The 14,576-nt window shown below is 42.7% G+C and overlaps 1 protein-coding gene across 2 annotated transcripts in view; it reads right to left on the bottom strand.

Moving 5' to 3' along the window:
• DENND4B (DENN domain containing 4B) overlaps nucleotides 1-14,576 on the bottom strand; it is a 167,109-nt gene that overhangs the window by 35,928 nt on the left and 116,605 nt on the right. For both annotated transcript variants that reach the window (XM_069218173.1, XM_069218174.1), the window contains 6 exons: nucleotides 10,585-10,701; nucleotides 7,148-7,323; nucleotides 6,280-6,436; nucleotides 5,606-5,851; nucleotides 4,281-4,398; nucleotides 4,035-4,200 (listed from right to left, as the gene is read on the bottom strand). In XM_069218173.1, coding sequence (XP_069074274.1) covers nucleotides 4,035-4,200; nucleotides 4,281-4,398; nucleotides 5,606-5,851; nucleotides 6,280-6,436; nucleotides 7,148-7,323; nucleotides 10,585-10,701 — 980 coding nt within the window. The remainder of the gene's footprint in view (nucleotides 1-4,034; nucleotides 4,201-4,280; nucleotides 4,399-5,605; nucleotides 5,852-6,279; nucleotides 6,437-7,147; nucleotides 7,324-10,584; nucleotides 10,702-14,576) is intronic.

Here is a 14,576-nt window from a genome sequence, read left to right as displayed (position 1 = left end):
CAGACAGACAAGTATCTGTAACACTCCCAACAAGGTTTAAAATACGTAGCTTTGTTAGGTGACATATCGACAGCACACTGGGAGCAACTGCTCAAAAAAAGATTGACAAAAATTTGAAAAAAGTGGTCAAAAAGTGACGAGGTAGCTCTTTGGATCCACACTGTTGGCACACAAAGAAAGGAAGTGATGTCAGCATGCTGGGATAACGCACATATGGGCATCGTGACATCACTTCTGATGTGGAAAATGCTGACAGTCTATAGGCGCCACCTACAGGCATGCAGAGATACTGCTTAAGATTTTCCAAATCAAGTCTGGCGCCTGGGGACTATTCAAATGTGAGGAATCTGAGGTTAAAAGTCGATCAGAAATGTCGTTGTCCGTGTAGCTATCCCCCATTCAGGGGACAAAACTCGACATAGCCATTTGGGGCATCCATTTGGTGCATGGGATATTCCCACACCAATTTGCAGCCAACTTGTAATTCAGATCTTAGTGTTGCAAGGTAAAAAACAAGCAAAATAAAATCCCATTTTTGAACAAATCTAAGGGCAATCACAAAGGACATGAGGAAATTGCTCACTCCATTCACCTACTGATCATTTTCCATCCTATGCCTGTTCAACCACAATGTTCCAAATGATCTGCACCTGTATCGCCGGTGTGCTGCACCAGCCAATTGTCTAAAACCAGTTAAGGAAATGTCTATTGCGCTGTCTATAATCTCTGCCGCAATCCGTTCTCCTTCCTGCAACACCTTCTTCGCTTCCACCTTGACATCCTCCGGCAAGAGATCCAAGAAAGCAGACATGTCTGCCCACATCTGGCGATCATATCTCCCTAGGATGGCGAGGGAATTAGCTGCCTTGACTGTGACCGCCGCTACAGAGGAGAATTTTTCCCCAATATTATCTAATCTCCTCCCTTCTTTGTCTGGGGGAGATGCTATAGGTGTGGAAGGGTTTCTAGAACGTCGTTGCCCTGCTTGCGATATCACCGAATCCGGTTTCGGTTGCGACACTAAGCAGGTGGGAGAATCATCCGGGGCCTTATATTTCTTTTCTAGCCTTGGCATTTGTGAAGGCACTGTCGCTGGATTCTTCATCGCCTTCAACCCTTCCTGCCATAACAAATCTACTATCGGTATTGCTCTTACCGATCTCTTTGATGGCTCCTTGAAGTCGTAAAGGAAGCACTCTGTTTCATGAGAGATAATAGAAAGGCCAAATCGTTTTGCCACTCTCTCGATCAAATTATGAAAACCTCCTATGTCCTCTGGAGGCAAATCCACTGGACCTGCTGGAGGTGGAGATGGTATGGGGACGAGGTAATCATCCCATTCACTGGTCACTGAATCTCTTAACTCACCCTCTTCCCTTTCGTCGTCCGAGGAGGGATGAGCTTCTTGCGCTTGGCTACTCAAAGGTATGCCAGCATGCAGCGTCTCCGGGAGACTGGTCCTCTGGGTTTGACGAGGCATCTGGTAGGTTTCAAGCCTGGGTGGTGTGGTAGATGTTGATGGTGGGAACATTCTGTAGTAGTCATTGAGCATAGACTGAAGGTCTGACACCAATGTGCTTGGCATGGAGAGGGATAATTGTTGTTCTGTCAGGGGGTATGACGTTGAAGCATAGTTGGGCTGGTACTGCTCTTCATCTTCCTCATCAAAGTCCTGGCATTTTACATGCAGCTGCGAAGGGCTACTCGCTGCACCAAATATTCCCTCGTATTGGGAGTATGCGTCATCATCATCATCCAAGAGATGTTGCGGGCATATGGCAATACTTTGCTCGGGGAGGTATGCATTGGAAGAATATCAGAAGATTTGTCCCCCATGGTTATGAGTGAAAGAGGCAAGAATCTTGCTGAATCGTCTTGAGAGTAAGGCATCATTGTTGACGATTGGTCCGGTGGAGTACACTGGAGGGTCGATGGTTTATACATTGTCACTGCTGTCGACGATATGCTCGTCGACGGTTCCTTCGTCGGTTCCCTCGTCGACGGTTCCCTCGTCGACGGTGCCTTCGTCGACGGTTCCCCTGTTGGCACCTGTATCGCCGGTGTGCTCTTCTTAAACCTCATCGAGAGGTGCTTCATCGACGGAAATGCCTTGGTCGATTGGTGTACCCAAAAGCCTCCGCCGTCGACGTGTTCGTCGACGAAGCTTTTTAAAATATTTTAGCTGTAATTATCGTCGTCGACGATAATGGTGACGACGTCATGATCATCGGTGAGACCGCCGTTGTAAACGACGACACTGTCGTTGATGTCACCGTCGTCGACGGGGTGGTCGTCAACGGGTGCCTTTTACTTGAAAATATTTTTTTAGGATCTTTCGGGGGTGACAGACAGGGATTCCTCCTTTTCGCTGTACTCTTCCTGTGTAGAGGCGAAGTAGGCTCTGAACGAACCTTTTTTGGAAAACTTGTGTGGGTCTCTGACTGGGAAACACCCTTTTTTGCCTCGGTGGAGACCTGCTTCATCCTTTTGGCCATCTTCCTCGGTGGCTCATCAGGAAATCTTCCTCTCTCACCTGTTCTTTTTTGGGAGTGAGAAGCATGAGATGACGCTTTGCTTTCGTCTGAGGAAGGATGCTCCATGGCTTTCTGCTTCTGCAGCCACAAGAGAAGCCTACCCTCACGGTCTTTGAGGGTTTTTTGACTAAAGGTGCGACAGATCTTGCAGTCTCACACCTTGTGGTCTGGATGAAGGCAGTAGATGCACTTCTTGTGGGGGTCATCAACATGTAGTGTCTTCTTCCCACAACTGCCACAGTCTCTGAACAGACCCTCTTTTGTCTTTTCAGACATGATAAAGCTGGAAAGCTGGGTTCTTGAGAGAAACAATTTTCAGTCAGAAAAAAGGTAAACTGAGCAGAGCTCAGGGAGACTCCCTTCACACGACGTGCAGTAGAAAATCTGAGGGAAGTCAGCCTCTGTTGGGAGTGTTTGGGAGGGGGCTGAATCCAGATTGGTTGGCACTGAAGTTTGGGTCTTTTCACAAAACAAGGTGGATAGGCTATAAAATATCGTATGGGGGATACTGAGGCCTACTGGTTTCAAACTTACTGCTTTGTGTATTTAAAGTTACTGTGAGGCTCCCACCTCGAAGATGGGGATGATTCAAGCATGTGAATCTATGAAAGATCCAATACTGGAGAAATAAGTTTACCACATCTTATGAAGCTGAAGGGTAATTACATTGTGTTCTCTAGGTTGCTTCTACTAATAGTAGCTGTTTGGTCTTGGTGTTTATATTTTATTCAGTTCGAAAAAACATAAAAAAAAACTAAACATGATATTGTGGCAGCGCAGGTTGCAGCACCAACGTCTAGAGAATTTAGTGAACGTAAAGAAATAAGTAGCTGTAGAAACAGATGCTTTTGATAAAAGAGTGCAGTGCAATGATGGAAGGAGAGGATGTTAATGATAAGTTGGCAGAAGGAGAAAATAGATTTCTGGTGGAACATGAAACAGAAGAGGTGCAACAAAACTGCAGCAATGGAAGAAGAGGACAACGTAATGGAGATGGTGATGGATGTGCAGAATAAGAACATTTTGACATCGATGGAAGAGGTGCCAAAGGAATCAGATAAAATAGAATAGGTCAATATGGAAGAATATGTAGATTAGGTGGTGTTGAAGAGGAGGACATGGACAGTGATGAAGTGATGAAGAGGAGGACATGGACAGTGGTGATGGACAAAGGGGCAGGTAGATGAGGTTGTGATAAAGGAAATAGAAGAGGTAAGATTAGAAGTAGTCGTACATGATGTAGTAATGAAGAGTAGAACGTCAGGAAGCAATGGAAGAAGAGACAGTGGAAGGGGTGATAATGGAGGAATTAGAACAGGGGCTGATGGAGGGAGTATAATTGGTAGCAATGGTAGGAACTGTAGTTGGTATGGTGAGGGAGGAGGAGGTAAAGGGGTGACAGAAAGGAAGAAAGTATAATAGGTGGAGAAGGATTAGTAGAATGATAAAGAAGTGTTGAGGAAGGGGAACAAGTAGCAATGAATTACGTTAATGCTGTACCGTTGGATTCGTGGAGGAGAACGCTGGTTGGCCTTTGTGTCCATAAATAGAGAAATGGCTTTATGAACCTCGTTGAGTCCCACGTACCGCAGAATCTCTTCGAGGAAAGCAAGAGTGAAAGGGTGGCTATGACGCCACCAGGCAGGGGCGCGAATTGGGATGTTACCTGGAGAATAAATGCAAAATGTAACTGATCAGTAAACACGTCAATCTAATTCCAAATGCAACTCACAAATTGATACTTACTGTGTAACCTCCAGAGAGCAAAAAGTGGTGGCCAGCCATCAGTTTCTGGAATCAAGCAGTCCCACATCAGATGAACTACAACCTGTGGGCTCTCCTGTGGTGACCAGAAGGGGTCATTCTGAAAAAGACAGAACAGGTTTGTGAAATTCTTGGATTTGAAAGACCAGATGGTAATGATGAATAACCTCAGAAAACTTGATTATCTCAAGACATGAGTGTGGCACTGAAAATTATAACTACAAAACACATTATCACCTAAGTTAATCAGGAATATCTTGGAAGGCTTTTCTAAATGTCAGCAGGACGATATGTGGAGACTAACAGGGGCGGACATTCCATAACTTTGGAGTAGACACTGAACTTTCTGACAGATTATGTAACTGAGATTTGTAGACTCTTGCACTACTAGTAGACGCGGTTCAGCAACAATGCAAATGAGAATTGCAGTCACAGGAACCAGAACGTGTGATGCCGCCAGAAGGAAATGAATTGCCTTGGAAAGGAGATGTGATGCCAATGAAACGTGAGATGTAATGCCACTGGAAAAGTACATGTGGTGCCATGGGAGCAGGAGCTGTGGCGCTATTGGAACAGAAGATGTTAAACTACTAGAACAATGAGATACGGGGTGGAGGCACAGGAAGAATAAGTGGCATTCATGGCACAACAATGAAGATGTGATATCTCTACAATGAAGAACAGGAATGGAGAAATCGGACATCCTCACAACAGGGAAGATGTGGGACCACTTGAACTGAAAATGCAAGTCAACAGGGAGATGTGGCGTCAGCAGAACCGGGACATGTGCCACCTCAGGACCAAGTAGTTGTGGCACAGGTGCAACGGTAAAATGTGACCCATTGGAATAAGCATATGTGTGTAGCATTGTAAGATGCAGTTCTTTCCCCACAGCAACAGATAATAGACCATAGGAGCAGGCAAACATGAGGACCTTGAAAAAGGCAGATGGAAAATCTACCACTGGAATAGATTGATACAGCCCTATTGAAACTCTTATGTCACTCCAGGATGTGCAGCTGTGCTGCCATACAGAGTGGCACAATTTGAAGACAAAAGATGGAATAGACAAGATACCAACTTGTCAAACTGTGAAAGAAATAATTAAAATAGGAAGATGTAATGGATTTCTACAAGAGGCAGCACATACTTGGTACCAATACATACAATGTCGCTGAGGTCTTTGCAAAACTGGTAAAGTATTTTAAAAAGTCAGGGCTCCAGAAATATATCACATGTCTGAACAGTGTACACATATTGTTCTATCCATTTTTTTAAACTAAAGGTGGAAGAGAATACGACAGTACCTGGGGGCTTTGTCTCATGTGTTTGGAAGACATGACAAGCCGAAGCAGATTGCTCGGTAATGCCAAGCGCTGGAAGTACCAAACCAGGTTCCAGTAGATGATCGGGTGACTGTTCACCAGCTCAGGTTGAGACAAAAAGTCTCCTCCTTCGTTCTCCAATAAGCTCTCCAGTTCTTTCCTTAGAACCAAGGGGCTCAGATAGGGCACAGTGACTAGTTCTGAGTTTGGATTCTGACTAGCTGAAACCTAAAGGAAAAGACAAAGGTCATGCAAAGAAATGTCTGGTCAGAAAGGCTCATACCTTTTTATCAGATTTAGGTGTATAGATAAAAGGAAGTACACTTTTTTTTACTGTGTTACTCATCTTTACATATTTTGAATGTAGTAGCCTTTAAGGTCTAAATTACAAAGAACATACATGTACAAGAATTATACAGCTCAGTTATAGGGAAATCACCTGATGTGACTTTTTTTGTATAAAATTCTTTATGACGGACTGTTCGGCTATAAAATTCTGCAAAGACAGCACTAAGCTGATCACCTCAGGTTGGAGCCTTAAATGAAACATTTCTGCACATATCTGTGCCATTTGTAAACCTAGATTGTGCCGTTTCTTAACTTCTACACAAAGTTCAGTGCTCAACCACGGTCTTCTGAGCCTGAAGGCCTCCTACCATGTTGTCACTGCAGCCGTTACACACTGCAGGGCCGACGTCTGACTCTTCTTTGTCAAGGGCTAAGCACTGATATCGATCACTTAACACAGGGCCCTGACCTCCAGGAACCGGGGCTGCGCTGCCTTCTTCTGAAGCAGGCAGCATTCCAGAACAACTGAAAAAAGAATACAGTAATTCATCTACCATTAAATTTCAAAGCAACACAAAAGAAAAACAATGAAATTAAAAATATTTTTGGTAATATTAAATGTAGGTGGAACAAAGAAAAAAAAGATGAGGTGAAGAAAGAAAAGACAAACAGAGACAGAACGGAGAGACCCATATTCGGGAGAGCCAAAAGGAGATTTCAAGACAGTGAGATGGCACGGAAAACGCAAGAGGCAGTGGCAAACCAAACAGGCTGGGACCAACAAAAAGTGGATGGTAACAGAGAAGAAGAGGGGCAACCAGACCGGGAGGGGCAAAGCTAGAGTTAGACTGTTAAGAAGGAAAAAATAAAGAGAGGTAAAGGGGAAATCGGTAGAATGGGTGGAAAGAAACACAAGTAAGGAGTTAGAAGTAAACTAAAGACAGAGGTTTAAAAAGAGAGACAAGTGCATTCATGCAGGCAAATGTGGATGCACAAAACCAAACCAAAAGACCTGGAGACTATAAAGCATCTGTCTGCAGGCCACACAAGTATTAGTCCACACTTGCTGTGCAGAACAGCATGTCTTAAGAGTTGCAGGATGTGAATTTAATTCTCTACGTCTACAATACACAATAGTGACACCACACAGCTTGGAAAGGGAATAGACAATGAGACACAACAAATTTACAACAGAACACAGAGGGTAAAATAACAGGAGGACAAGCAAGGCAGTACCTTGGGTGTGCCTGGTAATCTGTGATCTCAATGTTAATGAAGGGAACAAAGGGGTGGTCACAGAAGGGACAGGTGGTCTTGAGGTTGGAGTCATCTGGTGTCCATCCTGCCATGATCTCCTCGTCATACACTAGAAAGTTACAACTCTGGCACAAGGAGCAGCTTGAAAGCAAGATCTAAAGAAAGAAAAAGAAGAGCAGTGAGAGAAGGAGATGAACAGATGTGAAATGGGAGGGCAGATCAGAGCAATGAAAGTGAGTGAGAAGAAGGAAGCTGGTAGCAGAAAGAAATCCCAGATGGGGAGCTGAGTAGTAGTAGCAGTGAAAATGGTACAAGAAAGAAAGAAATTGCGAATAAGAAGGTACACTTGAAGTACTATAAGAGAAGTGGAAGTGAAAGAGTGGTAAAAATGAAAAAAAGGTAACAGAAGTGAACTAAACCTTTTTGCTGCCATCGCCTTCGCTACCCCTGTCAATATCATCACTCCCTGCCTTTTCTATTCGATAACAGTTCAGAGAGGGGAGAGAGACCATTGAACATAGCGTCAGGAGAGCGCTTCAATAATGAAAAATGCAAAAAAAAACGCAGTTGAAGATACCTTCAAGTAGTCAAATCAAGAGTGGTCATCCCCTCTATAACTACACTACTGAACAAAGATGAAGTAACTAATCGTGTATCTAACATTAAAGGCCAGAGAGCCGAAGGACGAGCTCACGTTAAAGTTTATGAGCATTTGTTCAGAGTTCAAACATGTATATAGGCACATGTATGGCATTTCTTTAGCTCAAACCTAGCCAAACGGTTGAGAAGTCCTGTGCTCTTCAACTATTTCCCAAATAGGAGTAGCATTGTGGCGGTTTTGATGGATATGGGGATATTGTTCCAGATGTTGGATGCATAGTTGGAAAAGACCTGCTGCTTTTTTTCTTTTTTACACCTAAGTCTTCATTCTGATGGTATCCTTGCTGCTTGTGTTCTGAGAGCAACCAGAGATGGCAAATTTGGCTGCAAGAAAAGCGGGGGTGATGGTCGTGATGGCTTTAATAAATCATGCAGCTGATTTTTTTAAATGGTGAAGACCTGCAAGGGGAGCCAGTGGAGGTCCAGCAGGACAGGGTGATGTGATTATATTTCTTCAATCCCTGGACTAGACGTCCTGCAGTGTGTAGGATGCCCTTAAGCAGTCCAGTGTAGATTCAGAGGGGCCATGGAACAGGGTTTTACCACCATCCATTTTCAGGAGATGGCTTGAATAGCAGTTCTGAAGTCGCTTTCTGAAAGAAATGGTTTCACTATTCTATTTTTTTTATTTTTTAAGCCCCAGGCTCTCTTTTCTTTTGGCATTGTGTTCTTTGCAGGCAAAGTTGGTGTCCAGCCCAGGGTGAATCCAAGTGAATGGCATTTGGTGAAAGTTGAGGTTTGAAGCCATCAAGCTTCATCCATTTTTGAAGAGTTTCTTGTTTGTTATTCGCAACAGATGCCTGGAATTCTGTCTTGAAAGGTTTGAGCTTCAAACAAATAGTGTCTAGGGCATTGGAGGTCTGAGGCAAAGGAGGTCTTCAAGTAGAGTTGTGAATCATTGATAAAGTGGTGAATCTTGGTGGTGTTATCTGTGAGCACAGCACCAAGTTGGTCCATCTAGAGGTTGAAGAGGACAGGAGACGGTATGGAACATGAGGGAGACTATAGGTGTGGCGATCTTTTGGGACCTGGACGTGCCCGTTTGACCAAACTGGAGTCAGTTGGACAAGTGGGAGTAAAACCACTGAAGGACATTGCAGGGTAAATCCCATTCAAGATTCTAGGGTGTGTATAATGGTGGCGGGACTGTGTCGCAGTCAAACAAGAGATACGGCAATATCGAGACGCAGGGTCATCTTCATCCGTAGTTAGGATGGCATAGCCTACGATGTGAAAAGTAGTGCGTCAGTGTGATAGGAAGCCAGCAGCTCTGATGTGATCTTGCAGTTGAAAACAGACTGTGTTTTCAAAGGGTTCTAATGACAGATTATGGTAAGATATGGTCATAAGTTGCTATGAAAGAGCTGAATATGTCAGCAAGATCTGTGGAAGGTAGGGCTTTTAAGCCTGATTGCTTCGGAATTCTACAGGAATTGGTGGGCATAAGAGATGAAGCATACTTGGTGTTGTTTATTTGCTGTTGGAATTTCTGTACACTTCTTTTTACTGAAGAAGAGATTGATAGCATTGCAGTTTTCGATGGAGTGAGGAATAGGACAGGGAGGGGGTGAAACAGTGCTTGATTGTCTTGAAAAGGGGTCTGATCCTGTTGGTGGCTTGACTAATAAATAAGACAGGATCAGACATCTAAGTTGGGTGTTTTCATATTTCTATTGGTGAAATGTGAAATGTAAAGAAACAGTTCTAGAATACAGCCTGGTCATTTTCTAAATCTATATTTGATGTGCTGGTACTAAGCTGAGGGGTAATTGGTAGTAATTATTTCTACAAGATCATCCATCTAGAGCTGTGAGGCTTCAATAATATGAACACAGAAACCAAATGATAAAAATTGTATTTTCTTTAGAATCAGACTCCTCTGATAATTCAGCAAGACATTCTTAAAATCTGTAGTGGGCAAACTCTGTACTGACAGTCCAGAGGGGTGTAGCCACAAAGATGGCAGTTCAGATTCATGATTAACTTGAAAAACAGAAATTACACTCATCAAACAGAGGGACAGTCAAGTAAATTTTTTTGAAAACGGTGAACAGGCCATTTGACCAAGAGCATGACTAACTTTTTCTTGCAAAAGCAGTAGTCACTGAAAAAGTCACTTTCTTTACGCCTCTCTGAATGAACTCAAAATATTTACATTTCATTGCAATAATTGGTAGTATGGTTATTTTCAAACATTTTTAGAATATCTGACAAGAATCTGAAACAAGAACTCTTGGCTTAATCACAGTCTGATAAAATTCAGTGTTCAGCAAATTACTATTAAAGGCCGATACAGCCTGATACAGCTTATACTCTTGTATAGCTGTAACTTAACAAAAATAGACAACCTGGCAAATAGCTCAAGTGACCTCACCTAGGGAACTAAATGCTTGTGACAATCACGGCCCCTTAACTGGCTGAAGAAGATGGAGAAGTGGGAGAGTCCAATGATCACGACGATGGCCATTTTGGTTTAAAAACACGCATCTTGAATGCAGGCAGTGATTTAACATCAAGTACGTAATTAATCTTTGAAGTCATAAGTGACTAGGGAGCCTTGCCCAAAACCTCAGGATAATTAAAGAGAAGAAACATGCTTAGGAAAATATGCAAGACAGAAGGAGTGACAGTGGGAAAAATAGAAGAAATCGGAGTAACGTTGAAAGAAAGTCGAGCAAGACCAGAAATAAATATGAGGAATGAAAGAGGGTTGGGTGAACCATAAAAGGCTAATTTGTGTATATTGCGGTATTCACCTCCACAGAGGGGGTCTCCTCACTGCTCTCCGTTAGGCGATCTGCTGATCTGTGGAAGTTGTAGCTGCAGACAGAGTTATCAGACAGGTCATACTCACTGCCCAAAGACACAGAGCTCTGAAATGGAGACATTAAAGTAAGAATTGAGAATAAGGACCTCTTAATCAATTTATTATTTTCGTTTTAGAAAGGAACATTCTCAGTCTCTATACTAATCCCTTTCTCCCAAGGCAAAGATAACTTCTACCAAACTGCTAATTTTCGGTGTTATTTTTCTACAGGTGCTGAGCTTTATGCCTTAGGAAACATGCAGTAACTCATTTCAGGAAGTTTCTGCAATATGCTTTAGGAAAATCGTAGCTACTGGTATATCCTTCACGATACCCAAGGACAAAGTGTAACGCATCATCCCACAGGGCGCAACCTATTCTGTGGAAATTCTGCATTGTTCCTCGGGGCATTACGGCCATGGTCACATTAACTCCTCAGGTGGACAGCAGGACACAGAGGCTGCTGCTTAAACTTGCTCTGGTGCACAATCCCAGCCTCATGTCTTCCCAACTTTATAGGGCAGAAGCCAAAACCTGAGTTGTGTGAGCACCGAACCCCTGATCCTTTGTTAGACTTTACCAGGATGCTACCTCTACCATGCAATCTCATGCAGGCTGCTATCTCTATTACCAGCTCTCCACCCCAATGGGACTTCTCCCTGGATGCCCTTGAATTGGGGTAGGGGGCACCCCTAACTGTAAGGGCATGGCCAAGCAGTGAGTATTGGTAATGTTGGTCACTAGGGTTACATCTTTACTTCAGTGGGCCAAGCAAGTACCAGTTTGCTCTGGGAGCTTTGGGTGTCATGATATGTTTTACACGGTAAGCCCAGCACCAGCTCATTGCTTTTGTTTTTGTACAGCAGGATTTCACCCACCACCACACCTTTTTGACTCTCGCTCCTGGGTGGAATGTCAGTGGCTTGCTTTCTACTATGCCCAGTGGGTGAGAAGACGGGACTGGGAACAGATTAAATGATTGAGCATGGGAAAAAGAGTCTGGGGAAATCGGGCAAGCCAGGCAATCCATGCACATTTTTTAAGCTCCAATTTTTTTGTTTAGAAACGGTTATTAGATTTCCTTCCAGTCACCTCAAATACAGCAAATTATCTTGACCCTTGATCTGGGACAGAGGTCTAGGATTTCAAACTAGCCCAGTGCTTTGAGAGAACCATTATGACCATCATGTAACCTGGTTATAGTGTTCAGGATGAACATCTGTATGCATCACCTTATTAAATATTTAAAAAGGAATGTTCCATTAGAAAATGTACTCCTCTATTACTGTGAGCCACCTGATTATGCCCACACTAGCCGTTAACAAATTAATTGGATGCCACCCCTATCAGTAACAAAATACCCCTTCAATGAATAGCAGGTTGCCAGATCAATAACATTTGAATGTTACCGCCAGGAACAAATAATCAATCCTTCTTCAAATACTTAATATATATAACAACAGTTTAGGTTTCACATGCTGGACAGAGCCCATTAATTCACAAATCAGACTTCGAATCTTATATGATGGTTGATTAAAAAGATAACGGTAGCCTTTTTCTCCCTCCTCATTCTCTCTTTTAGTAACGGATTTGATAGAATGCAAATTTTGTCAGTAGACTGGAACTTCAGTGTGCCAATCTGTTGGACAAGAGTTGCACTTTCATGAGAGCAATGTCGTTTTGCAGGACCTGAAGCACTTTACTTCCAACAACTAAAGCAGACAAGAAAATACAATTTTCTATCCACCACAGGTTCTGAGAGGTCTTTGCCACAAAGGATGGCCTCTGTTGTAGATGGATCTCTAAGTACCTCCAGCAAAGTTCCCTACTTGTGTATCCTCTTCCCTGTTACCTGTCTGGGCAGTCTAACTGCCCTTCTGCTTTAATTTGCAAGACATATTCATTTGACTTAAAGTTTTGGGAAAGGATTCTATGCACATTTTAAAGGTTTCCTATTTCTGGGGAACCACCAAAGCCTTCCGTTCAATTGAACTGTCCACAGATTTCACAAATCCGCCACCCTGTCCGCCACCTTTACCATAAATGCTACAGCATCCCTCTGAAATAAAACACATGTTCCTTACTTGTAATTGTAAATGCTCACCACATCTGCTGGGGTAGTGGCCTTGGTATTCAGCAGTACTCTTCGAGAAGTTGGTGCAGAAGTGACCTGGATTGATTTTGGACTACGCTGGCCCTCTAACATTCTGTTTCTATTTCATATCATTTCCTTTATTATTGCAATGCAGATCTGGTGTGTTGGCAGCCATATTAGAGCATAGTAGAAACACTAAATTCTTCACCAGCCTCATATCGACCTCAAAGCCTGTACTGTGATTCAATGGCAGGGCTGTATAAAGGCCATTTTAGGAACTATTAAAACAATCTGTTATACCTTCAGTCAGGCCAAGCAAGAAGTAGCGCTCTAGATTCAGAGTTTTATTGATTATTGCTCTTGGTAAGAGAGCTGAATCCATCAGCCAAAGTTAGTGGATGCACTGGACAGCAGTTGCAATTGGGCACCGGGCAAGTAAAATAATATGGGGTTTGAGAGGGTGAGTTCACTTTCAACTAAGAAAATTACATGGTTGATATGCAGGTGAAAATACAAAGCAAGAGAACAGCAGTCCCAGAGGGGTTCCTGTTTGCTCATCTCCTTAGATAGTTCCTTCTTTATTTTTAAACAAACAAACCATTTGTTTGGGATGATGCAGTTGCTATACATCTACAGAACTGTCACCACATATGTGAGAGATCCTCTTCTCAAAGACTGAGTTGTTGGCTGACACTCACTAATAACTAGGTTTTGAAACGCACCCAGGTGCTGTTGCTCATCTGGACGACAAGTCTCACTTCCAGGCTCTACATCTATTGCACTCTCTTGGCACAATCAGGACTCTTCCTGTTCATAAGGTTAACTGGTTATATGCCTTTAATATTCCTTGCTGGAGAGCACCGAAGCACCACTGTCGTATTTTGTAGCAGGTCAGATACATGTCTGGAAAAACAAGTGACATGTAGAAAAAGACTGTACCTTGCACTAGTGCCCTAACACCAAGAAATGTCGCCTTCGCATAATCATCATCAAAAGTCCCAATGCACAACACTCTGTAACCCTGAAATTAACTGATCAGCTGCACCAATGGTGGCTCTGTGCCTGTTGTCAGAGACTGTAATTGCAACTATTCATGCTTTTGTGAAACAAGATGAAGTAGAAAAAGTAGAGTAACACAAATATTAAGGAAAGAGTCAAGCCTTCCTGCCATGACACGGGTACTGGGGACCTTTCACTGTTTCCAATGCTTCTTTTACATTATTATTGTGGCAAGGTCTTTTATGTTCTAATGACCGCTATGAAGTTTTGAATATGCTTCTTCGGTTTGACTGGAACTTGACTGGAAATCAGCACACTGAAGGTCTGAAATTGTGTGATAATTTATCTTTTAGCTAGCCATAAGAGAAAAACAAATGCTTTTCCACAAGAAGTACCAGTGTCCCTTCAATAACCCCTCATCTTAGTCAGTTATGTACAAGGTCACGTTTTTTCAGAGATGTCTATCTGTCTTAAAATCATTTTATTTAAACATTTAAATTATTTTTCTGAGAGTCTTTTATCTCTTTTGTGTAGAAGTCCCCCCATCCAGAATTCATGTTCCAGTGCCCTTGGTCACTTAGTCCCTACCTTTCTGTGTTGGGTACAGTATACAAATGTACAGTTCTGTAAAAAAAGGTGAAATCTTGTGAACTGTTTTACTGTCCAATAGTTAGTATAATCTGTTTCAGGCTTTCCTCTATTTTTATACACATTTTAAGTTCTGTGCACAAAATCTAAAAATTGGTAACAATAGGTCAAATTCTCATTAAGATAAGGAGAATAACCTCAACTATTAGAAAGCTCTAAATTACTTAAATCCAGTCACTTTATAGGCAATTGGTTACTGG

The sequence above is a fragment of the Pleurodeles waltl genome, chromosome 12, assembly GCF_031143425.1.
Source record: "Pleurodeles waltl isolate 20211129_DDA chromosome 12, aPleWal1.hap1.20221129, whole genome shotgun sequence".
NCBI lineage: Eukaryota > Metazoa > Chordata > Amphibia > Caudata > Salamandridae > Pleurodeles > Pleurodeles waltl.
The sequence above is the reverse complement of the archived record's forward strand: the minus strand, read 5'-3'. Positions and strand labels throughout refer to the sequence as shown.